At 49.2% G+C, this 22,054-nt stretch overlaps 11 protein-coding genes across 11 annotated transcripts; 6 read left to right on the top strand and 5 right to left on the bottom strand.

The window, feature by feature from the left end:
- Positions 1 to 251: 251 nt before the first annotated feature.
- BJY04DRAFT_220801 (uncharacterized protein) lies at positions 252 to 966 on the top strand (the record flags this gene model as incomplete). Its single annotated transcript, XM_073716968.1, has 3 exons — positions 252 to 308; positions 360 to 762; positions 827 to 966. 3 exons carry the CDS (start codon positions 252 to 254, stop codon positions 964 to 966), a joined length of 600 nt encoding a protein of 199 aa, XP_073568548.1.
- Positions 967 to 1,399: 433 nt separating this feature from the next.
- On the top strand, positions 1,400 to 3,161 carry BJY04DRAFT_194991 (retropepsin-like aspartic protease). Its single transcript, XM_073712144.1, has 3 exons — positions 1,400 to 1,703; positions 1,797 to 1,906; positions 1,980 to 3,161. The coding sequence occupies exon 3, from the start codon at positions 1,992 to 1,994 to the stop codon at positions 2,652 to 2,654; it is 663 nt and encodes a 220-aa protein (XP_073568547.1). The 5' UTR covers positions 1,400 to 1,703; positions 1,797 to 1,906; positions 1,980 to 1,991; the 3' UTR covers positions 2,655 to 3,161.
- A 117-nt stretch (positions 3,162 to 3,278) lies between these two features.
- Positions 3,279 to 4,414, top strand: BJY04DRAFT_220799 (uncharacterized protein; the record flags this gene model as incomplete). Its single annotated transcript, XM_073716967.1, has 3 exons — positions 3,279 to 3,603; positions 3,665 to 3,927; positions 4,016 to 4,414. 3 exons carry the CDS (start codon positions 3,279 to 3,281, stop codon positions 4,412 to 4,414), a joined length of 987 nt encoding a protein of 328 aa, XP_073568546.1.
- A 678-nt stretch (positions 4,415 to 5,092) lies between these two features.
- BJY04DRAFT_220798 (uncharacterized protein) lies at positions 5,093 to 6,481 on the bottom strand (the record flags this gene model as incomplete). The annotated part of the gene is made up of 2 exons (XM_073716966.1): positions 5,093 to 6,176; positions 6,222 to 6,481. 2 exons carry the CDS (start codon positions 6,479 to 6,481, stop codon positions 5,093 to 5,095), a joined length of 1,344 nt encoding a protein of 447 aa, XP_073568545.1.
- A 1,453-nt stretch (positions 6,482 to 7,934) lies between these two features.
- BJY04DRAFT_220797 (uncharacterized protein) lies at positions 7,935 to 8,369 on the top strand (the record flags this gene model as incomplete). The annotated part of the gene is made up of 1 exon (XM_073716965.1): positions 7,935 to 8,369. The coding sequence occupies one exon, from the start codon at positions 7,935 to 7,937 to the stop codon at positions 8,367 to 8,369; it is 435 nt and encodes a 144-aa protein (XP_073568544.1).
- A 407-nt stretch (positions 8,370 to 8,776) lies between these two features.
- BJY04DRAFT_229627 (cytochrome and DOMON domain-containing protein) lies at positions 8,777 to 10,227 on the top strand (the record flags this gene model as incomplete). The annotated part of the gene is made up of 1 exon (XM_073719106.1): positions 8,777 to 10,227. Exon 1 carries the CDS (start codon positions 8,833 to 8,835, stop codon positions 10,225 to 10,227), a length of 1,395 nt encoding a protein of 464 aa, XP_073568543.1. The 5' UTR covers positions 8,777 to 8,832.
- A 117-nt stretch (positions 10,228 to 10,344) lies between these two features.
- On the bottom strand, positions 10,345 to 11,603 carry BJY04DRAFT_220795 (uncharacterized protein; the record flags this gene model as incomplete). Its single annotated transcript, XM_073716964.1, has 4 exons — positions 10,345 to 10,393; positions 10,456 to 10,703; positions 10,792 to 11,066; positions 11,177 to 11,603. The coding sequence occupies 4 exons, from the start codon at positions 11,601 to 11,603 to the stop codon at positions 10,345 to 10,347; spliced, it is 999 nt and encodes a 332-aa protein (XP_073568542.1).
- A 1,157-nt stretch (positions 11,604 to 12,760) lies between these two features.
- On the bottom strand, positions 12,761 to 13,471 carry BJY04DRAFT_220794 (uncharacterized protein; the record flags this gene model as incomplete). The annotated part of the gene is made up of 1 exon (XM_073716963.1): positions 12,761 to 13,471. The coding sequence occupies one exon, from the start codon at positions 13,469 to 13,471 to the stop codon at positions 12,761 to 12,763; it is 711 nt and encodes a 236-aa protein (XP_073568541.1).
- Positions 13,472 to 14,082: 611 nt separating this feature from the next.
- BJY04DRAFT_194988 (uncharacterized protein) lies at positions 14,083 to 15,558 on the bottom strand. Its single transcript, XM_073712143.1, has 3 exons — positions 15,491 to 15,558; positions 14,972 to 15,436; positions 14,083 to 14,877 (listed from the first exon to the last, which is right to left on the bottom strand). The coding sequence occupies exons 2-3, from the start codon at positions 14,972 to 14,974 to the stop codon at positions 14,431 to 14,433; spliced, it is 450 nt and encodes a 149-aa protein (XP_073568540.1). The 5' UTR covers positions 14,975 to 15,436; positions 15,491 to 15,558; the 3' UTR covers positions 14,083 to 14,430.
- Positions 15,559 to 15,582: 24 nt separating this feature from the next.
- BJY04DRAFT_194982 (retropepsin-like aspartic protease) lies at positions 15,583 to 16,807 on the bottom strand. Its single transcript, XM_073712142.1, has one exon. It carries the CDS (start codon positions 16,701 to 16,703, stop codon positions 15,873 to 15,875), a length of 831 nt encoding a protein of 276 aa, XP_073568539.1. The 5' UTR covers positions 16,704 to 16,807; the 3' UTR covers positions 15,583 to 15,872.
- Positions 16,808 to 18,269: 1,462 nt separating this feature from the next.
- BJY04DRAFT_209048 (carbon-nitrogen hydrolase) lies at positions 18,270 to 21,006 on the top strand (the record flags this gene model as incomplete). Its single annotated transcript, XM_073714077.1, has 5 exons — positions 18,270 to 18,324; positions 18,386 to 19,191; positions 20,088 to 20,159; positions 20,640 to 20,714; positions 20,800 to 21,006. 5 exons carry the CDS (start codon positions 18,270 to 18,272, stop codon positions 21,004 to 21,006), a joined length of 1,215 nt encoding a protein of 404 aa, XP_073568538.1.
- Positions 21,007 to 22,054: the final 1,048 nt, after the last annotated feature.

Below are 22,054 nucleotides of genomic sequence, written 5' to 3'. Positions count from 1 at the left end.
CATACAGCGGCACGAAGCAAACATCCTGCGATCGATTCATTACCACCCTCCATGAACACTATACCGCCATTTGCGATGCGGCTCAATTGGGATTTTGATACCCAACAATCGGTTCACGAAGAACATATGAAGGCCATCCTTTGCTTTGGTATGGGAGAAAGTCCCATGAACTCTATCGACCAGCGTGACGACGCAAATACTCATACAGAAACTCCGTGATACTCAAAAGTTGGCGCTGGACTGGAACCAAGATGGTACGTGGTATTCAAGCTTTGAGGATCTCTAGTTTCACACGATGTCGCGAAATGGTAGAAGTTATACATGAAAGCTGACCGTGAAATCTTTACTTTCAGACACAGGTTATTGTTGAGATCAACGTCAGAAACGAATCCGGGCGAGGAGAAGAAGAGTTCCTCAGAGCTGCTATCGATGATGCCCTCGACGGAAATATCATTTCTCAATCGTGCTTCGAACAGCTCCAGCGAGCTCTACTTTTGTCGCGGACGACCCTTAACGAACCGAAGGCTTTCGTGGACTCCTACGGCACATCATACACTCTAAATAGCAAGGTGAAGCTGTTGATGGGACCCGAGAATGGGTCGTGGACTGATCCAGCATCTTTCTACATCTCGGATAGCGGTCTCACGGGTGGTCACCAGGTGGTTCTTGCTCAACGTTTCAGGAACAAATTTCGGCTTCGCGATGATGGAAAGGAGACCTTTGGCGCCGCTCCTAGTGTGATTTACAATAGGAATGCCAAGGGTAAGTGGCAGCTGTCATATACAGATTCAAGCATTGATTGTGTGTGCTAATGTATTAAATTCAGACGAAAAGAAGTGGGAAGAGGAAGCGAAGAAGATCAAGGAACAGAAACGGAAAGAGGCGCAGGAGCTTGAGGCCAAGTTGAAGAAGGACAACGCGGACAAGGATCGCCAGAATGGACAGTCAACCTCGACGGCCGTTTGAGGTTTATAACTTGATGTGAGCCAAAACCATGGAAATGAGCTGAATCAAATCCGGGCCCTGATGCAAACATTCCTCCAAACCATGATTCATACGGAGTGTGAATAGATTTCCCCCGGATTCCTGACTCCCTCGTAAAAGGCACTGACCCAAGGCGGATCACGATACCCTACCTCGGCACCGCATCCTTGCATATAGCTCACCCAGCCGTGTGCGATGGACAAGGCTATATGCATGACTTCCGCACTAGCCATTCGTCGATTCTGACCAACACCCCATTTTTACCTGGGTAAAACCCAACTGCATGAGACCTGCCACCTTAACCAATGATTCTAATCACGCAGCCCCTAAAATCTTACTGCTTCCAAATCATGCGGCGCGTACAGTAAAACCCTGACTCCCTGAGATTGTCAAACCTTTCCGTCGTCAGAGCCACCTCATCTCGAGTTCGTTGGTCCAATCCACGCCGAACAGCCCTCCCACACTAAAAGAACGTTGCTTTTTTCATACGACAACCGTCCAATCAGGCTAACACTCGGGTCATTACCTGGACGTCTGATGACCGTCGCGACCAAATTTAGGTGGCTGATTTCCTGTCTTTTGCCCCGAGTTCGCAAGGCTTGATGTCTGGAGCCTTGCCGTGATTATCAACCTCGAACAACCATCAAAAGCGACGAGGCTTGTATGAACTCCACATAACATTCCACAACTCATGAGGCTCAGTTGTTGTCAGATAGAAGGTAATAATTTTCTCAGCCGCAAGGGCTAAAGCAATGCGTTCAAGCACACCGAGCAATTGTGTCTGATCGATGCTCACTGACTGTGGACTCAAGGGTGTAATTCGAGTCAACAACAATCACTCAAATTGACTCAAGGCTGAGGATGAGATTGAAGCTGCACCAGGCTATCTCAGTTGATTACTGAAAGAAAGGGTTATATAAAGGTCGGTTGGCATTTGTGACTACCCCTCACGCACAAATCAATATTGCAAAATGCTGAGTTTTTGGCACTTTGAGATCTATATCGGGATGCCCTTCTTCCGCTCCTTTAAGAATATCGCCTGGAACTGCGTTCCGTGTTGCGGTCATAGAAACAACCAACTCGACTATAAACACTCCGGGGAAGATGACGTTGAATATCCACATACGCTTACATCCGTACGAGCGCATAAAGCTCGCTCTGTAACGCAAAGAGATACACATCAGACACGGGAGAATTGGGGGACCTACAATCGAATATCCTCCATACCGGCATCCACGTCCACAACTGGCGAAGATGAGGTCGTGGATAGCCGACTTAAGATTCAAGGCCAAGCAGAAATCATTCAAGATCGCATATTCTTCTACGACATTGTGGTCTATGGTCTCAGCGCGGAGAAAGTGATCTACCGGCGCACATTGCTCGACTTTGATCTCGAAATCAATGCAATATCAGACGAGATCCCGCGCGCCCTAAATCTGCCCATCGAGCCCTACCGGGGGTCAGGGATGGTCAAATTACCCAGTGGAAAATCTGTCCAGCCTGTCGGTACGCTAGTTCTCAGATGGCAGTTATATAACGACGACAACCTACATACGACGCACTTTTTGGTGATCAAGAATAGCCATTTTGATATGCTACTAGGGAGATCCTCCATCGAGGAATATAAACTTTGGGAATGGGATCGAGAAATCCAAGCAAGGCTATATTGAGGGATCTGAGAGGTCATGAGCGAAACGATGGAGTTGGCCGTCTCCTGCTTTAGATGATCGGGGAAATATTGAGGTCTCAGGTATACGTATGTGACTGTTCTGTAAGCAGTCAGGACTGCTTTGATTGTATACGAACGTCATAATATGATTTACTTGAGGGGAGCGATATTCTATGTCTCAGTAAAGCCCTCAACCCTGTTTCGAGAAGCCTTCTCCTCTGTATTCTGTAGGACAAACCCTCAAGTACGACAATAGCTAGATTGACCGGTTTCAAACCGACTCGAGGCTACGAACCACGATCAGACTGTCTCATGCTACACAAGAACAGAGCCGCGGTGGCTCAGGCATCTTTGCGCGAAGGGCATACATGCGTACAGCCCAGAGCGCACGCGCATATCCAATCCGCACAAGAATGCGCCTGAGCCCAACCAAGAGCCTCAGTGTGAGCCTTGGGATATGCCTTTAGACCAGGACCCAGATCAAGGGTTAGAGCACAACTGTATGAACATAAAAGATATCAATTTCCATTGAGCTTACCTAGTATATCAACTCAATCGTAGTACACTTTTACAAGACCTATACCCCTCTATCAACTGCAATCCACACACGACCACTACCACAATCATGAACATCCAAATGAACACCCTCCCATACACAGTCCCAATTACACACACAAAGCAAGGCTACGATAGGCTCGCCGCACTAATAACCAGCGACAAGGGCCTCTCGATCTTCCGCTCCTTCAAGCATCTCAACGCAAAAAATCTCCTGTACCTACAAGCCGAAATCGTGAATCTCGAGGCTGAGCTCGAAGAGCTCATCGAGAAAGACGCAGCCTCAAAGCAAGGCCATAACGCAAAGTTCTCGACCTCAGTCCGACTGCTCAAAGAGGCAAACTCAGAGCAGTGGAAGAAATGGGTTGAGTTGAGGGAGTTGTTGGAGAGATACAGTATGCGCAGTCAATTCCATGCCTAACCTGCCCATTCATTCCCCGACTAAAATATCCAAAGACACTGCAAAACTCCAATACACCCAAACAACCCGCCTCAAGCCACCGCACAAGCAAGACCTCGCTGTTCTCCGCGACTGGCTCTCCACCAATGCCTTCTGCAGCACCCTCACTGAATTCGATCAGTGGTTTGGCGAAGACGACGAGAATACAGACGATCTTGTCAGTCTCTGCGGACGCTATGAGAATGTCGACTCGCTGACCCGGTGGGTGTTTCGGAGTGCAATTCCTTGGTTTCATAGGGTGGTGGGGTTTAGACATACGGTGGGCATAACATTTCTTTTATCTTCATGCTGAGTTGGACTGGTGTCTAGGGATATAAAGCTGATATGATGCTTGTGATCGTGAACAGAAAGCAAACCTCGAAACAGGCACTGTCTACTACGACGACGAGAGAATCATCCGCGCAACACGTGTGACATCAATTATTACCTCCTCTGTGATCCCTGCGAGCTCGATGCTTGTTCTGTATCTGGTTAACGACATGATACTGCGACTCGCTATTATTATCGTGTATAATATCGCGTTTTCGGTTGTGATTGGCTTGCTGGCAAAGGCGAGGCGCGTGGAGGTTTTTGCGGCGAGTACGGCGTACGTTCCAACAACTCTGTTCATACCCCTTTTTTGGCTTCTAGGATGGGATGGTGGGACGAGGGGGGTTCGGTGTAAAGGGTTTGCTAATGGGGTTATGGATATGAATAGGTTTGCGGCTGTGCAGGTTGCGTTTATTACGAATTTTCCGAGGGACTGAGAGGTGCTATTCTGGGAGAGGTGTGTAGGTTAGGGCTGCAATTTGTGGTTTCATGCATGTTTTAGGTATGCGTAGAGGAAGGACAGCTGGTCTATGTTGGCTCGAGCCTGGTCTTCTATATCAACTTCAAAGCACGTTACGTTGTTAGTGTGGACTTCCTAGTAATCGTATGTCGCAGTAACGGGGTGTCTTAGTATCTACACCGTATACGAGTATTATCCCGCAGGTGCAAACGCTTACGGTCTTGTGTATTCATGCCCGTAGTTATAAAAAGAAAGCAGCTGGGGTTGTAACTAAAATGCCTGGGCTTATTCCATCACGTACTCCTAATCAAACTTCAGGGATGAGGTATTCAGACAGCCCTCACGATCAAGGCTTCAGCAAGCTCGCACACTGTGGGCACTTGAAAATTGATGCTGGAGAAAGTCCGATTTATGAATTGGCTTGAGGTGTTAGTCACATGGTGAGAGCAAGTCATAGTGCAAAGCCAGGTGCCCTGAAGACAGTTCATATAGGGTAAATAGTGCCGTAACTAGACCTGCGCCTGCCACCGAAGCTCTAGTGGTAGGGGGTTATCGTTAATACCCCATCCGTAAAGACGTGGTTTCCTACTAAGAAGATGTAATCAGAGAAGTAATGGCTTATGGCCTTCTAGATCAGCCGTTGACTTACGCATTCTTATACTTTGTTGTTGTCATCCATGGATTTCTCGGGTTTCTTCTGCAGGCGCTCCTCCAGCTTCTCCATGTGCCACCTTAAGTCGTGCCCAGGTTGCAGCAGGCGGAGGGTGTCGGCCCCGATCACGACATCAGCGCCACTCATATCAATGACACGAAAATCAGATCTATAGGTGCTACTCCCTCTCTTAAATTGCCATTTGACGTTCCGTGCCACACCGATGATCCGGATGGGCTCTCCGCCAAAGAGCGGGTCAAGCCCATCCTCGTCAGCTGCTTCTAAGTGCTCGCGACCGTCTTCATTTAGGAGATTAAACCAGATTTGCCTTCTCATGTAGTTGAATTCGGCCTGCTCCCCACGTAAAATTGCCACAACTTGGTGATTTCTATGAGGATCTTCATCAGGAAACCCTATGATCATGTCGATTGGCTCTTCCACATCCAGCCGTAAAGTCCCTTCTTTACCAGGCTGAGTAAAAGTGTATTCGTGAGCTTGGCGCCGGAATCTGACGCTGATTCGCTTCCCGATTCGGCTGAGGAGTGGCTCTTTACTATTTGGTGTCTCCGTCGGGTATTGTCTACCGTCTTTTGTGGGGTCTTGAGAGATCTGTAGAGTCTCGGGAGGTCGTTCCGTGCTCACACTGATGTCATCCTTGCTGGAATCGTTGTCAACCTCACTGTTTTCATCCTGATCTGACTTGGGCAGAGCCGACAAGGCGAGCTGCTCCATATGCCCTCCTAAATGACGCCGGAATAAACGAGCGTTAGAATGCTCATAGGCTATAGGGTTCCAGTCACTGCATAGTGGGCATTCTCTTTCGCCGAAGTAGGTTTTAACCCTACCGCCGGCGTCAGCAATGAATGGTAGTTGAATGGTTGTGAAGGCTGATTGGTGATGACACTTCAAGTGCGCGATAAGATCACTCTTGGAGTCTGAGATAAGCCCGGAGCAGATAATACAATGCCATTCCTTCCTATGTTGGCTTGATTCGTGCTCAAACCACTCATGGCGCCCGGCGAAGGGGCCCACTGTACATCTCTCTGATGTGCAGATATACGGCTGGAGGTCCTTAAAGACATGCTTCCTACTAAAGATTTAGCGGCAGCTGAAGCAACGGTTGCATTCATACCTCCAATCTGAACGATCCCGAACAATTTGGATAGTCCGACAGTAAGGGCATTCGAAAGGCTGCCCATACTCAAACTCCATACCATTCATTAGCCTTTTAGGCGGGTTAGGGACTCGTAGGGTGTTTGTGTTTGGTCCTGCCATCGAAGTGGCGTAAGATGTTATACTGGCCCCCGAAGGCTCGTTGGTGTCCACTTTGGAGAGTACTGGGTTCTCGTGTAAGTTTGCAAGATCGTGTCCTCCAGATGTAGTCGCTTTCATGGTGGTGGCAAGCCCAATTCTAGCTTGTGAAAGTTGGCTCTGTTGGGATTATGCTCTTCATGTCGCAGTCTTCGGTACCTGAAATATTCGCGGCGAGCCGTGATAGCGTTCCCAAGTCTTTCAACTAGCCCTGGAGTTTCTTGACTTTTTGGATATTGATCCCTAACATGCGCCACATCGGCAGTAGGATCCAGGGGGTCCAACCCAGTAACCTTAGCCTCACGGCCCCTCGGCTTGCTCTGATGTACAATGATGGAAAGTCGGAATAGATAGGTTACTGATGACCGGATACATTTGTAAAGCTCCTGAAGCTCCGTAGTCTCCTCTTCAAATTGGTCCGTAACGTAGTCTGCATTCTCGCAGGATGTTCTGTTGGGTTCATCTCCATTTATGATTGACTCCGCTACAGATGTGTAGGTCAGAATCAGTGTTCCGTAGCCAAGTGGATGTATATTTACCCCTTTGAAGGTAGTTGTGAAGCCGTTGAAGCGTCCAAATTATACTGGACCAGATTTGCGGAGCATTAGAGAGCCGGGAATCGAGGGAGCTGGAATGGTTTGGATGATGAAAACCACCGATGTTTCCAGCCCAAACCATCCTCTCGGGACGATATTCAGATCTCTTGTCTGAGATGAAGAAGAATAACAACAAACTCAAGGAGATTCTCGAAATTAGGAACCTGCACTCAAGTTACAGCAGAAGTTTGCCAAATGTCAAATCCAAATCGAGAAGTCTCAAGGTCTTAGAGAGCCGATGAAAACATGCAAAGGCAGTATACTGCGTACTATCCCGAACATTGCGATGCGGTCAACCCCATGTTCATAGAGTGGAAATCTCTCTCTCCAGAAAAGAAGACAGGATTCTTTCGGAAACAACCCCCCACAGGCTTCTTTTACGGGAAGCACCCCTCATGATCTGCCGAATTCAGCCTCAAGTTGAAACATTGAAAGCTGAGACAGACCTTCCACTGCTTTCAAGCCAGCTCAATGGAGCCAGGAAGCAGCATGTTGTCAAAAAGGCAGTGAAGGGCTCGTTTAGGAAAGTGATTAATCTGAAGGCACGGGCCAATAATCAAGCTCCTGGGCAACCGACAGGACCTGAGAAAAAAGGAGCCAGCCTCATAATTCCGCAAACATCCAGCTCAAGTCCGGGTCTTTCGGATTTGGACAACAATCGCTTGATAAAAGATCTTTGCACCAAACTTGGCTCCAACTGTGCCGAGGCTGTTTTGGGATATTTGCCGATCGATGGAGAAGAGCGTCTGATTATCTCCCAAGAAAGCAATGGTATAGTTTTGTATGAACTGTCGAGCCTGGCCGATATCACCTTCAGCTCAAAGCCTCTCCCTCCCAGAGCGGAGAGGCTCAGATTAGCCGATATGCTAGCACATTCGCTTCCAGAACTTACAGGCCAAAAGTCCTAGATTGACGGCCCTTGGGGCATGCAGCACATAATGATCAGAAGATCGGCTGGCGCAAAACCGATCCATCTAAGAGAGGGCTTTTTCATCCGCGAATATGGCGCCCAGGCAGAGCAGAAAGCTCCTCTGACTGCTGCAGAAGCCCTTCAACAAGCTCGCGACAGCCTGTTCAGCCTCGGCGTTACCCTTCTTGAACTGTTGTTTGGCTTTAAACTCGAGGCGCACCCGCTGCGGCCCAGATATGTCAGTAATGGCCAACCGAACGAATACACGGACTTGTGTACCGCGAAAAAGTGGCGAGAAGAGGCCGAAACAGAATTCGGGCCTGAGTTTGCGGAGGCAATTCGACATTGCATTGATGGTGATCTCGGACCTGCTTTCAACCTTGACAATAGCGAGTTCGTGGACTCGGTTCTTACCCATGTTATTGAGCCGATCAGGAATTACGTAGCCCTTTATGTGACGTGATATGAACTACATGAACAGTCTAGCTGAAGCAAGACCTCAATTCTTAAACCTGAATGGGATCGACTGCCAACTACACCTGAAGCTATCCTGGTGTCATGGAACCTTTTTATTTTAACAGAAAGTCTTTATATATTGCTCACTGCGCATTTTTCTCTCGTACCTTGACAGAGTTCAGAATATCTCCTTTGAGCGACAACCCTCGCTTCCCACCTGCAGTCATCCCTCTTGCCTGCAAGGGAAGAAGAGGAACTTAGTGATTCTGTGGGTGCTTCAGTAATTTGTGCACAGTGGCTTATGTAACAAGTAGCATAATATGATTATGAATCTCCACGTGACTTGTACAACCTTATTCAGTTTATTGAGCTGCCTTTTGGGCATTTCCCCTCCCTGCTTATCACTCCTTGGGGCGTGCCTTTTCAGAGGTATTCTTGCATGAATCTCAATTTGCAGAAGCATTGGCAGGATGCGATTCTCTATATCATGTTTATATATCATCCTTATTGCCTTTGTATTGGCCTACTTGATTGTGGGAGAGCCGGCGCAGTACTGCCGTTTCGGCCATGGGACCGCTGAAGCCACGGTCGATTTCTGTCTGGGAATTACCGTTCATTACAATGCTTCTTCGGGAGACAACGACCTATATGCCAGCATGCAGGTTACTAGAAGCTCGGCACTCGGCTGGACGGCAGTTGGAACGGGATCGATGATGGCTGGATCGCTAATGTTTATCATCTACGGCAATCCATTTTCTTCCGAGCATACAGCCCCAGTCGTGAGCATTCGAACAATTGACGGCCATCATCAGCCTCATCTCCTTTCCTCGAACGATACAGGAGCTGCAGATATTCAACTCCTCCATGCTGAATGGTTTCCACTTAGCAATCGAAAGCGCGACCAAGCCTCTATGGCAAAAGTGGCCCTTGTCTGCTATTCCTGCGAAAAGTGGCCCGGCACATTAGTATCCGCAGATGCTACAGCTCAGCCGTGGATCTGGGCATGGAACGCTAAGCAGGAGTTTGACTCGTACCCAGATGACGTGCATCTGAAGATGCACGAACACCACGCAAGTAGCGGCGGCTGGGGCCGCTTCTACGTGGACATGGCGCGCTCTGTAGACAGAGGCTCAACCGTGCCGTCGGTTCCTCCCATTCGACCCGGCATCTCTGCGCTCGGTGCCTCAGACATACCCGGCGGTTGGTCTTGGATGGATCCAGTCGTTCACATCCACGGCTTCCTCATGAGCGCCGCTTTCATGATACTGTATCCAGCTGGTGTATTCGCTATGCGATCAGGGTCACCAAAGGCCTTCAAGTACCACTCGATAGTGCAACTTATTGCCTCAGCCTTCCTCCTAGTCGGCATGGCCATTGGGCTTATCCGCGCGCACAAAATCGACTCTTTCCACCACTACATCGGGCTTACAGCCGCTGTTTTAAGTATTATACAAATCACTTTGGGCTGGCGCCATCATATTGTTTTCGTGCGGATACAACGGCGCCAATGGGCTTCATACAGCCATATATGGCTCGGACGAGGGTTTCTCCTGCTCGGCTGGACAAACGTCATCACAGGACTGTTGCTCACTGGTCGCGGGTGGTCGTTGATCTCTGTGGCAGCCAGCTTCATTTCAATTGTTGCCTTAGCATTGATCGGCTGGGTGTGGTTCGCTACACGTCAGCGTAAGCGGGAGCCTCAGGCTGACTGGGAAGATGATGACTCTATTTACGCCTTGCAAGCCACCAGAGACGACTACTTTGCCGTGGCTGCAGATGATGATGACGATGACGCCGACAACAGCAGATCCTCGAGCGGCGATGTTTCCAGTGGTGTCAAAGTGCGTAAGGAAGACACGGAGTGAGTGCAAAAGCAGCTTGCGATATATCATAACCAATCTAATAATCATTTCTTGATTCCCCACTGCAAGACGCGAAGCCCGTATCCCCGCCTAGCCCTAAAGAGCCCCTTTCCAGTAAACTCAATCCCTCGGGAAATTCGTAATAAAGGCAACCTGCACCGCAGCGAACCTACCCTCAAATTAGCACATTGTTCCTGGATTAAACAAGTAAAAGAAGAAATATGGACGTACGCTGTACTTGCCGCAAAAACCTCCACGCGTCTTGCCTTCGCCAACAATCCAATAACAATCGAAAATATAATATTATAGAAAATAATAATCACCAGCCGCGAAACCATATCATCCACAAGATAGAGTACTAGCATCGAACTAGCAGGGATAACAGACGACGTGATTATCGACGTCACCCTCGTCGCGCGAATAATCTTCTCGTCATCGTAATATCTTGTTCCTGTTCCGGTTTCAAGATCACCTGCCTGCTACCAACCCAATTAATCCCGAAATCAGCTAAACAAATCAAGAAATACTGGACATGAAAAGCAAAAAGAAGAAGAGAAAGGAACATACCTTTCCACACCCCCCGCGCTCCCCGCCCAAAAGGCGATGCCAAACCGGAATCGCAACGCGAAACACCCACCGCGTGAGCGAATCCACATTCTCATATCGCCCGGAGAGCGTAACCAGATCACCCGTGTGCTCGTCATTGGCCCCGAACCACTGATTCCGCTCTACAGCCATGCAGCAGAATGCGTTGCGCTTGAGCCAACTGCGGAAGATTTTCAGGTCTCTGCTGTGCGGGGGTTTGAGGCGGAGGAGGTTCGCTTGCGATGTTAGGGTGTTGTCTGGAGATTATTATCAGTATTCGATATGAATATAAAGATGGATTTAAACAGGACCATAGACAAGAGAGAGGAAAGTCTGAGACGGAGAGGAAAAAGAACGAAGAACATACTATACCTCTCCAACAACTCCCTCACCTCCAACCATTTCGCCCACTGCTCCTGCTCAATACCCTCCTTTAACATCCTGACAGAGCAAGACATCTTGCCGCTCAGGAACCCATTGGTATGGCCTCCATTCTGCGATTTTGTTAGTTCCAGCTCTTTTCTTTCAACCTCCTGGTCTCGTAAGATAATCTCGTTTAGCTCTTTCTCTTTGACTGCGATCTCGGCTTGTAGGTATAGCAGGTTCTTGGCGTTTAGGCGCTTGAAGGAGCGAAATATAGAGAGGCCTTTGTCGCTGGTCATTAGGGCTGCGAGGGTGTCGTAGCCTTCTAGGGTGGGCTGTAGAGGTTGTTTTTGAGGGGACTGCTGGTTTTGCTGTTGCTGGGGTTGAGAAGGAGGAAGGGTGTGTAAGGGGACGGTAGTAGTGGAGGACATGATGCTTGTATATATGTATGAGGCGCACCGTTATTGTTCATAAAGTAGATACCTGCTGGAATAAAGAGTCGTTAATGTCTCTGCAGACTCTGTGCTTGATTCTTCCCCATATTCAAGTCCAGGATAAATCTACCTTCTCTTAAATACCCATCTCATCTCATCTCATCTAGCAATCCGATCTCCCACCACAAACAACTCCAAGTCTCGACTCAACTCAGCCAAGGTAAAAAAAATGCCAGCCATCTCATCGCACAAGGCACACATACAGACCACCTGCAACCTGATTGACATTCCATCTTCATGATAAACCCTGCATCGACCACTCGCTCACCCCCCTGTACAACCCTCAAAATTTAGAGCCTCAACCGCGCCCCCCTCTATCCCCTCCTATCAAAATCAAACTCAACCAAGAGCCCTGGCCAACGCACATAGCCCGACACGGAGATTTAACAACCATTGGATAATAGGTGCAACGCATGCACTGGATAGAGCACAGTAAGGTAGCTTTCGCGCATAGCCATGGCCGTAGCCGGTGCTTTGCTCGAGCCTCGACTTGACGCAAACATACCCAAGCCACCTGCGGCTGCAGTCGTGTAACGGCTCTGATAGGTCTGTGTCTTATGGGTTCGTGCACGTAGAGGTGATGCGATTTTTGGGCTGCTTTGAAATGAATGGCCTTGTGGCCCGTTAATTTGCTGGTGCTCTAGGCTCGAAGCAGAGATGGGGCTAGGAGATTGAGGTGTGGTATGGTTGAAAGGAGAGGGCGAGGAAGGAAGGGCTGAAGGCTGATCGTTGTGCTTGGGAACAGGTCCTGTGCTTGCTTTTCTGGGCTGGGAATTTCTTAATGTAGATAGTTTGGGTTGGAAATTTCCTTGGTTTATTTCTATCTCTATGGTTTGTCTATCAAAGTAGGGCTTTGTATGGGTTCATCTGGGTGGGATCTGATCACTTAGGGCTAAACTGAAGGTTTCTTCTCCTCAAGGTCAGACTCTTCACGTACCATACCATTAGAGTAGAGCATTTGCACTACAAGTATAAGTGTCCTGCACACATTCATTACTCAGGTCCCAGTCTGCCAGACATCCTCAGGTCCAAAGATAATAATACACGAGAACAGCTCTCTCTGACGTTACCCGCACACAACACAAACAGCAGATTTAGTCCCGATACTCCAATCTCTTCAAAATATCCTTATCCTCTTCCCAGAGCTTATATTCCTGAATCGAGGCCCGTCCCAGAAGCACATCAAACGTGCTATCCTTGATAACCAAGAACAGCGTCTCATGCGTCCGCTCGGTCTCTAGTAGTTTCCACTTCACCCAGAGTTCTCCCACAGGCGTCACAACGTATCCATTGGGCAGCCTTACATCTGGCCCGTAGTACGGGGAGATGTTCAGGTTAAGCTCTGGGGGAATTTGGTCGGAGACGGCGTTGAAAACGACTTGGAAGTCGAGACGAAGGCGCCGGTAGAGAAGTCCCTGGGCTCCGCCCGCGGGCTTATAGAGTATCGTATTGTAGGTGAATGTTCTCTTTGCTATAGCCTGGTCAGACGAGGCCTTGTCTCTATCGTATGATTCGTTTGCGAATTGCTGGTTCTGGTGGGTGGCCCTGGCCCCCTTCCACCGCACCCGTTGCGTATTCTTTGGCGGCCACGGTCTCAATCGGTTGAATGAGCGCTTCGAGGGTGGAGGTTCCGCATTGGAGAAATCACTAGCTGGGTATCTTGGCCGAGAATCGGACTTTTCGTCCGGTTGCCGGTCGCAGCAGGAGACAAATCCGCAGGCGGCGCTTTTGCAGGACTGAAGGAAAGGCATCTGGAGGTGCAGCTCGCACAGAGAGTAGGTTAGAACTCCCGTGTAATTGCGCATGTTAGTGTAGCTGAAAGATGAAGAAAACAAAGGACAGTTAACCACCTCTTTTATTGTCTCATTCGTATACTTGTTTGCATAGATATCCTTGCCCCATAGATCTGACAGACGAGGCTATTGTGAGGCTCTCCAATTAACGAGGGCTCGATTGGTTGTGGTGAGCCCCTTCGCACAAACCCATCATCATCAATAATCGGAAAAGGCTTTCCGTGATTCCGGGGGGAAGGCTCACATAGCAGAGCCTCTTGGAGGCTGGAATTGAGATAGATTTGATAACTGATAGAATGCCTCGTAGAGCCGTATACGTGTTGCATATAACAATGGGAGCACCAAGGCTAGTGGTGACGTGGGGGTTACGAGGCTGCCAGCTATTATGAAGAGCGGCACCGACTCGAATCCTGAGATCTGGGAAAGGGATGCCTGCAGGAGCAGGAAAAGCAATACGGCCAATGAGGCTTGCGCATAAGTCGCTCATCGAGGTGGGACTTGACTGGACAAGTCAGATGTCGTGGGACCCGAATCGGACCGAGATTACAGTCCCCTGCTCTTGCCTATCAGGGATACAGTTGTATGTGTTGAATCTTTATAGATGGATTAATTAGACACCATCATGCAGTACATGAATCATTGAATTGACTGAATGCAAAACGATTGGTGAACTTGAAACCTCTTGGCCTAGAAGCCCTTTTAAGCTGAATAACAATATGTATTGGTAGATCATGAGCCAACGACACTACTGCCCGTTTAGGGGCCCCTTGCCCTTGTTCTTCTCCTGATGTTCCTTCATCTGCTTCATTTTCTCATCCCAAACCGCTTCGTTCCTTTCAGCTTGTTCCTGATTCTCTTTGTCGTGCTCTGAGGCGGTCTTGTCCCATTCCTTCCTCTCTGCAGATCTCAATGCGTTAGTATCCATCGTCTTCAGTGGGGAGCAATGTCCATTCTGTATAGTGACAGGACTGTTATGTGCAAAAGAGCAGACGCCCACCTTGTCGACTCTTGCCCTTCAGAAGCTCCGACGGAGCTGCAGAATGCACCCTACTTGAATCGAGACCATTGCGTGGAAACTTGCCTAGCCAGCTCCTCGCAAGAACAAGGTCATGTCCACCTGTGAAGAGGGCACTATCACTTTTGACAAGGTAGAACATGAATCTCTCTGAGCAGCGTCCGTGTCGCGGCCTAATTAAAAGGGAGACCTTGTTTTGTGCAGTATAGGTAACCCCTCGAGAGTCGTAGAGTATCTCGTCCGGGCCTGGTGTAGCAGAAGGCCAGTTAAACTCGTTCTTCAGTTCATCGAATCGTTGTCGAGTCATTATATGCTCCGCGATGGTTTTGTCAATCATGGCGCTGAGAGGTGCGTTGCCCCCATTCCCCGTAGGGTTACTGACGAGGGTAGAGATAGTTGTTTCCTAATGAAATATTGGGGTTAGTGTGCGTTGGAAAGTTCCACTCCAGAAGGTATTCCTGTATCCAGGTAAAGATATTGTATCCTTGAAGGCGTACCATGTTCGAGTTCTTGGAACTGCAGCTAGCTTCTTGTTGTTGAAGGCAATTTCGCAACGATAGTAGGGTCTAACGAGGAGCTCCTTTAGCCAAACAAGGCATCTTATAGACATCATCTCTCTACCACGGAGGGCACGTTGGGTAGTAAAATCTGGTTGAGCCGCATAAGGAATTGTCGTACACAGATCATGGTGTGTAGCATGCAGATAAAGATTGTTTGCTTCAGGTTGTCGGCTCCAGTGCGATCAACCATATCGTCGGAATATGCGTGTTCATGTCGTCGACAAGCCTATCCCCGGGGACTGCAGCCCTGACAGGACGGTTTGGATGCATCTTTGCATTATCGACGAACAGCACTGGGCGAAGCACGATGCTCACCGTCGCTTCGGTTGTGGTGGACTCGCTGTCAATGGTGAGAGATGAGGAGAGCGGTCAGGATTGCAACCCAAAGGCCTTAGTCAATGACTCCGGTAGTCAGCTGGACGAGGTCCTTAATGCAATGTACGGCCTTTCACTTACCCCGGAGGAATCAAGAACTCGTACAACCCCCATCTGACTGGGATGAGATCGCACCCGGTGTCTTGGACAGGCCGAGGCTAGAAAAAGAAAAGGAGTCTAAAATTCGGTCTAACTAGCTAGTCTGACAACGATAACAAATAATACTACATGTTTAGGCGCCTATTATAGACACCATTGAAATGACAACATGTGAGTCGTTCAGGAAGTGTGGGCGCCATAAGCCTGCAACTTCCATCCAAGTCCTTCCGAAAGAGAGTCTCTTTCTCACCTCAATCCAATGCACGCCGTACCTTCCCAATGCAAATGCGAATATCGTTATATACAGCGCTCGTCATGACTTGATACGTTGATCAGTGGTTGCTCATATCCTATCAGATGCGGATCATCCCGTCTCCTCTCTGACCTTCTCTAAATGCTCTTGCAAGTCGGCCCCGGGTTGGAGCAGCCTTTCCCGCTTGATGGTATCGTTGCCGATTAGAACATCGAACCCGTTCATATTAATAACATGAAAATCGGACTTATAGGTTTTGCCCCCGTTCTTAAAATGCCATTCCAGACCTCTTGCTACACCAATAACACGAGAACGCTCATGCTCTGACCCAAAGGGAGAGACAACCTCATCGTCGGCCAGATCTAGATTTCCACGTCCATCTTGGTTTACTCGATCGAACCAGACCTGGCTTCTCATCAGGTTGATACCATCGCATTGAGTGTCGAGGGAGGCGACCATCCGCTGAGATTGTTGAGGCTTGTCTCCAGGAAGCCTTACGAGGATATCGAGCGCTCCAATGAAGTCACCGTTGTAGCTCAGGCCTCCGAGCGACAAAGTCGATGGATCTGATAGTCTGGATCTGAGGGTTGTTTGTTGTGAACGGACAGGCACAGTCTGGCTGCTGGATGACACCAGAAGAGGCTCGTCGTCGTCGTCGTCGTCGGACAGGTTCAGTTTCGCTTTTAAACGCGAGCGATCGCTGGCGGAGGATCCAGTCCTGGAGTTCGAAAACGAGTTTGACTTCCTTAATGCCGTCGACCTATGGCTGTGACGTGTCTCGACGCTGGCCTCGACATTATGTCGAGATAACCAACCCCGGACGACTCGGTTTAGTTTCCAAAGAGAAAGCTGCGAGAGTTTCCTCCGGATAGCTTGCGGGCACCTTCGCAGAATAGGAAGGTGCGTCGGCCTGCGTGACGGATGCCGGCACTCTGGCTGCATTTGGGCCTGCGGGAGTCCTGCAGTTTGCTCTTCTCACGTTAGTATTGACATCCTTCACAGATCCCTTCGGCTCCACTAGAAACAATACAACATACGGTTCATCATGACAAACACCAGCTTCCACTTTTTATAAGCAGTTTTGGCTTTGAGGGAGAAGGTTGGGGGGCAGAGCAGTGAGGGGGGTGCGATGGCGAACGGAGGAAGATATGACGGGCCTGGGACTGGAGGAAGCGGAAATTCCCAATTGCAGACAGCTGCAAGCCAAGTGCTCCGCGACCGTTAAGCAAATGGGCAAATCTTTCCCCTAGTCCATTTCAGAAGAGAATAATTAACAGGAGGGAAGTAGAAAAGAGAAATAGAGAGGGAGATTAACGTGGTGCTAACAGATGTAAATCATTCAAACCATGCAGCATCGGTCTGACTGGCGCCCACCGGTTTCGCCAACAGACCCGAGGGGAATAACAAAGCTTCCGTACTAGTAGGGGGGGGGAAGGCTCTGATGAGTGCGGACAGGGTCCGGACAGAGTCAACCAGAGGCTTAGGCAACAGTTGTATCTGTTTGAGAAGGATGCCACTTCATAACCCCAAAACCTGTCTTCTCTATTCCTTGCTTCCGCTTCCGTGAAGAATATCATAATAGGCTTGTGCAAGCACTGATGGGTCCTTTGACTTTCTTTGTCTCGCTGAGCAGATGTCAGGAACACGCATAACATCCGCCATGAAAGCCTCATCATTCATGTGAGACACAGGATCATTCTGTCCTAGAGAAGATCCACAAAGACAGGAAGATCTGTACTTCGGACTCGTGCCAGCACACAGCGAAGCCGAACTTAGTGTTCGTCTAGCGCCAAGGGAGAAGCTATAGGAGGACCGGCGCAGCCACTCGCGTTTCGATTAATCGACAGATCATTTTTGTCGCTGGCTCCAGGGCGAGTTCATGCACCAACGACGGTGGTTTCTGGAAGTAATCGCGGTTCAAGTCCCGCGTGTTGCTGCTTTTCCTTTCCTGGAATCAGCTTCCCCAGACCTCACGCTCGTCCGGACAGGGGGGGCCAATGGCAAGCGGCTGGTGGCGTAATGAAGACGTCCAGCAGGCGGCGTTGCGCGCCCGTTCAACCGTGGGCCAAACTTGAGGTAGACACACCGTATTCCGCTTCAAGCCCAAGGCATATTTCGGCTGCACAATGGGCTGTCTATTGCACACCGCATGTCGATATCTTGATGTGTCGTGGCTTGTCACCTTCTGCTATTGGCCAGTGAGGAATGGCGCGTAGGCCCAGGCGCGAGGCACAGCAATGCGCCCCCTGTCAACCTTTTGTGGCTGAGCGAGCACAGAAGGCAGTGAGGCACAGAGGGTAAAAGTTTTTGACATTTGGCCAGCGCCTTGTCTGGAGTTCGGGGTGTGGTTAATGATCTGAATCAAAACGGTCACACCAGCAGGCCCAGATGTGCATTTGCACTATATATATCACGTGATTTATGTCTGTGTCTCCAACTCGGTCTGCTCCCCGCATTATTGCTTCAGATGACAACATCCATTGTTTCTCGTTTTCCACAACCGACGACATGACTGCCTTCCTCAAGAAGCCCTTGAAGCTCGCATTGGTGCAGTTGGCGTCAGGTGAGTCTCAACTACCAAGTCATTTGTCGAATCCCAAGTTAATCAAGATGCGGGCGCGCAGGCGCGGACAAGGCTGCCAATCTCGCCCACGCCCGCACGAAGGTTCTCGAGGCTGCGAAAGCCGGCGCATCCCTCATCGTCCTTCCCGAATGCTTCAACTCTCCATACGGTACCCAATACTTCCCTAAATATGCCGAGACCCTCCTTCCATCCCCGCCAACAAAGGAACAATCCCCATCCTACCACGCTCTCTCCGCCCTCGCCGCCGAAGCCAAAGCATACCTAGTTGGAGGCAGTATCCCTGAGCTCGAGACCACATCGAACAAATACTTCAACACATCGCTTGTCTTCTCACCGACGGGCGCCCTCCTCGGCACACATCGCAAAACACATCTGTTCGACATTGACATTCCAGGGAAGATCAAGTTTAAGGAGAGCGAGGTCCTGTCGCCAGGCAATCAGTTGACAATCGTTGACCTCCCCGACTACGGCAAGATCGGTCTCGCCATCTGTTATGACATCCGTTTCCCTGAACCTGGCTTGATCGCCGCGCGGAAAGGTGCCTTCCTTCTTGTATACCCTGGTGCTTTCAACACGACGACCGGCCCGCTTCACTGGCAGCTGCTAGCTCGTGCTCGTGCCGTCGATAACCAGACCTACGTCGCTCTGTGCAGCCCTGCGCGGGATACGACTGCAACATACCATGCCTACGGACATAGTCTAGTTGTTGATCCTAGCGCGAAGATTCTGTCGGAGACGGAAGAGTCTGAGAACATTGTTTATGCTGATCTGGATAATGAGACTATTGAGAGCACACGAAAGGGTATTCCGATCTATACCCAACGGCGGTTTGATCTTTACTCGGATGTTAGCGCCGAGCAGAACTAGCTAAATCACGAATGGACAAAATATATATGTAGACATCCTTGCGCTGCAACATAGTTTAACATCTGGAACGCAAGGCGTATGTCAACGCAGGCATTAATTTCTACCACCGTAGTCTCAGTATCATTCCGATTAACAATAAACGAGCTATCTACCTTCTTTGCTCGAAAGTTGACAAGAAAGTTAGGGCTGTTTTGGCTGAAGATCCGGTGGGGAAGTGGCTCGTGCAACGGTGCAATGCTAGACTATTTGTCAGTTCACCTCAGTCTCAAAGATGCCCTAAGGGATTTCTTCAGTCATAGCACAAGCTTCATGCCTTCGGCGAGTACAGAGATGAAGTTCCATCACGAAGTCTATATTCTCTTCTCTATGCAAAGCTATGAGCACTAATAATCGCAGGATTACGGACATAGGACAAGTTTAGCTCGGAAAAGGACTTTGCAAAGTCATTTCGACAACAAATTGATTCAGATCTTTTTAACAAAAACCCCTATAGCCTGTACAAGTAATCTTAGATGTCGACAAATTCAGGAGAACCTTTTCTGTTGCGATGTGGTAGCATAGGAGCCTCTGGTCTGAAGCCCGGCCCGGGCGGGCGAAGCGATGCTCTTCCGAAACGGGTAAAGCGCACATGACGCACCGAGCCAATCAAAGCGACCGCACACAAGCGAGCCCGCACTGGAAATTCGACGACCACGAAATTGCGGCATCTCGAATTCTTCATTCCCTCGACAGTCGACAACTCCAGCCAACCACCCAAACACCCTTCAGTGAGTGACTTGCGCATCATCTTCCGTTCCAGCATCTGAATCTTCTCTCCGCGACGAATCTGCCTCTAACATTCTCCCTTCTCCGTCGCAGAAATGTCCAACGTCCAGACCGGCAAGAAGCAGCGTTCGGCCATCGCCGACGTGGTGACCCGCGAGTACACCATCAACCTGCACAAGAGGGTATGTTGAAGCTTGGAACCCGTTACCACCTCTCGTTTTTGTACCTTCTGGCGGTCGAATCTCGATGGATCGAACTGCGATACTGCGGAAGATAAGGATGAAATATACCTTGTTGGACAACCGTGAGGCATGGATGGAGAACAAAACAAACACACAACGACATGCGAACGACTTCACTCCAGCCGGAGAGATCCTTGAAAAAGGCTCGAAGTCGTCACTTGCGCTTGAAACAAATCGCATTCGCACCGCGACCATCTCAAACCGGGATCGTCTCAACCCAAGAAATTGGCACGAGAAGGCACCGGATCTTGAACGGATCGTCGAACAACCACAAAAAAAAAAAAAAAAGAAAATGAATTAGTTTTATGAAGTCCACCTCATGGCCGCAATCGCAGCAGAAAAAAAAAACCACATTCCTCTTTATTTCAAAGATGGCATTCGGGCGGAAGACTAATTCTTCTTTTTTTGTTCACTTATTAGACGCACGGTGTTTCCTTCAAGAAGCGTGCTCCTCGCGCGATCAAGGAGATCCGCGCTTTCGCCACTCGTGCTATGGTATGTCCCCTCCCAATCTTCCCATCTCTCCTTCGAGAGACCATTCACTGTACCCGGAGAACGACTAACACGCCACTCCCACCAGGGCACCACCGACGTCCGCCTCGACCCCCAGCTCAACAAGAAGGTCTGGGAAGCCGGCATCAAGGGCGTTCCCTTCCGTCTCCGTGTCCGCATCGCCCGCAAGCGTAACGACGAGGAGGGCGCCAAGGAGAAGCTCTACTCCTACGTCCAGGCCGTGAACGTCAAGGAGCCCAAGGGTCTCCACACCACCGTCGTTGACGAAGAGTAAATGGGTGCGCTTCGCTACTGGCTCTGAAATTTCTCTGGGTGTTTTCTATACCGGTCAATGACGATGTTGGGTGGGATATGGGATTTATACCAAAAAATGAAATGATTCAAACTTAAATTAAAGTACCTGGGTTGGTTTGTTGCTGCGACCGTAGTTCAACTTGTAGTTGCTGTTTAGATCGGATTGTTTGTGCTTTGCTTTCTCTTCGTAGTTGGCTATTGCTTTGCGATTTCTTGGGTAGGTACGGGATTGGGCTTTCGAAACTGAATTTCGCTTTTTGTCACCGGCTTAAAATTCAGCAGAAGTTGTCCGAAATACTTTGCCTGATTCATTCAATATTATCTTAAGGACTTGAAATGAAAATGAGAAACACCGGTTCCCTCCCTTCTCGCGCATTATGTTCTCCAGGTCCAGTAACCAAAATATATATATGCCATCGTCTCATGGCGGGAAACTGCCTCGTAGACCAAAGCTTCCACAGAACCTGAAATCCTTCGCCGACCATATCCACCACAATTGAAAACTCAACTACACATTGCAATCCTACAAGTTTTGGACCACTAACAAGCACTGAGAACTCAGATTCCCATAATCTCTACTTCTCAAACCACTAAAAAACATGTGTATTGTTTTGACAATGAAAAGACGACAGCAAACAAAACTCCAAGCAAATGCATATGGCCTGCCCTGCGAAAACAACTAAACTAAGGACAGGAAGCAGCGAATCGAAAAAGATCAAAGAGGACGTAGATAGATAGATAAACGGGCCCAATGTAAGAACAGAAGCATAATACAAGCTGGACGTTCACAAGCGTGTCTTCCATGTGAAGTCGATTGGCCTGGTCATTTTCTCGAGACAGATGGGGGCTGTGAGATGAGACGAGACTAAGTCGAACACGCTATTCGGTTTGAAATTGTATCAAACAGGATTGAATAGGATGCGACAAGGCCAGGGCAGAAAGAATCCCGAATGTGTACGGGAGAGAAAAGGGAGGTGTGTTGAAGATGCAAATAATGTGAAATGATGTACTGTACCATGTCAGGCGCT

Source organism: Aspergillus karnatakaensis (genome assembly GCF_047715665.1).
Source record: "Aspergillus karnatakaensis strain CBS 102800 unplaced genomic scaffold BJY04scaffold_43, whole genome shotgun sequence".
Lineage (NCBI taxonomy): Eukaryota > Fungi > Ascomycota > Eurotiomycetes > Eurotiales > Aspergillaceae > Aspergillus > Aspergillus karnatakaensis.
Note: the sequence above shows the minus strand (reverse complement) of the source record. Positions and strands in the feature narration are given on the sequence as shown.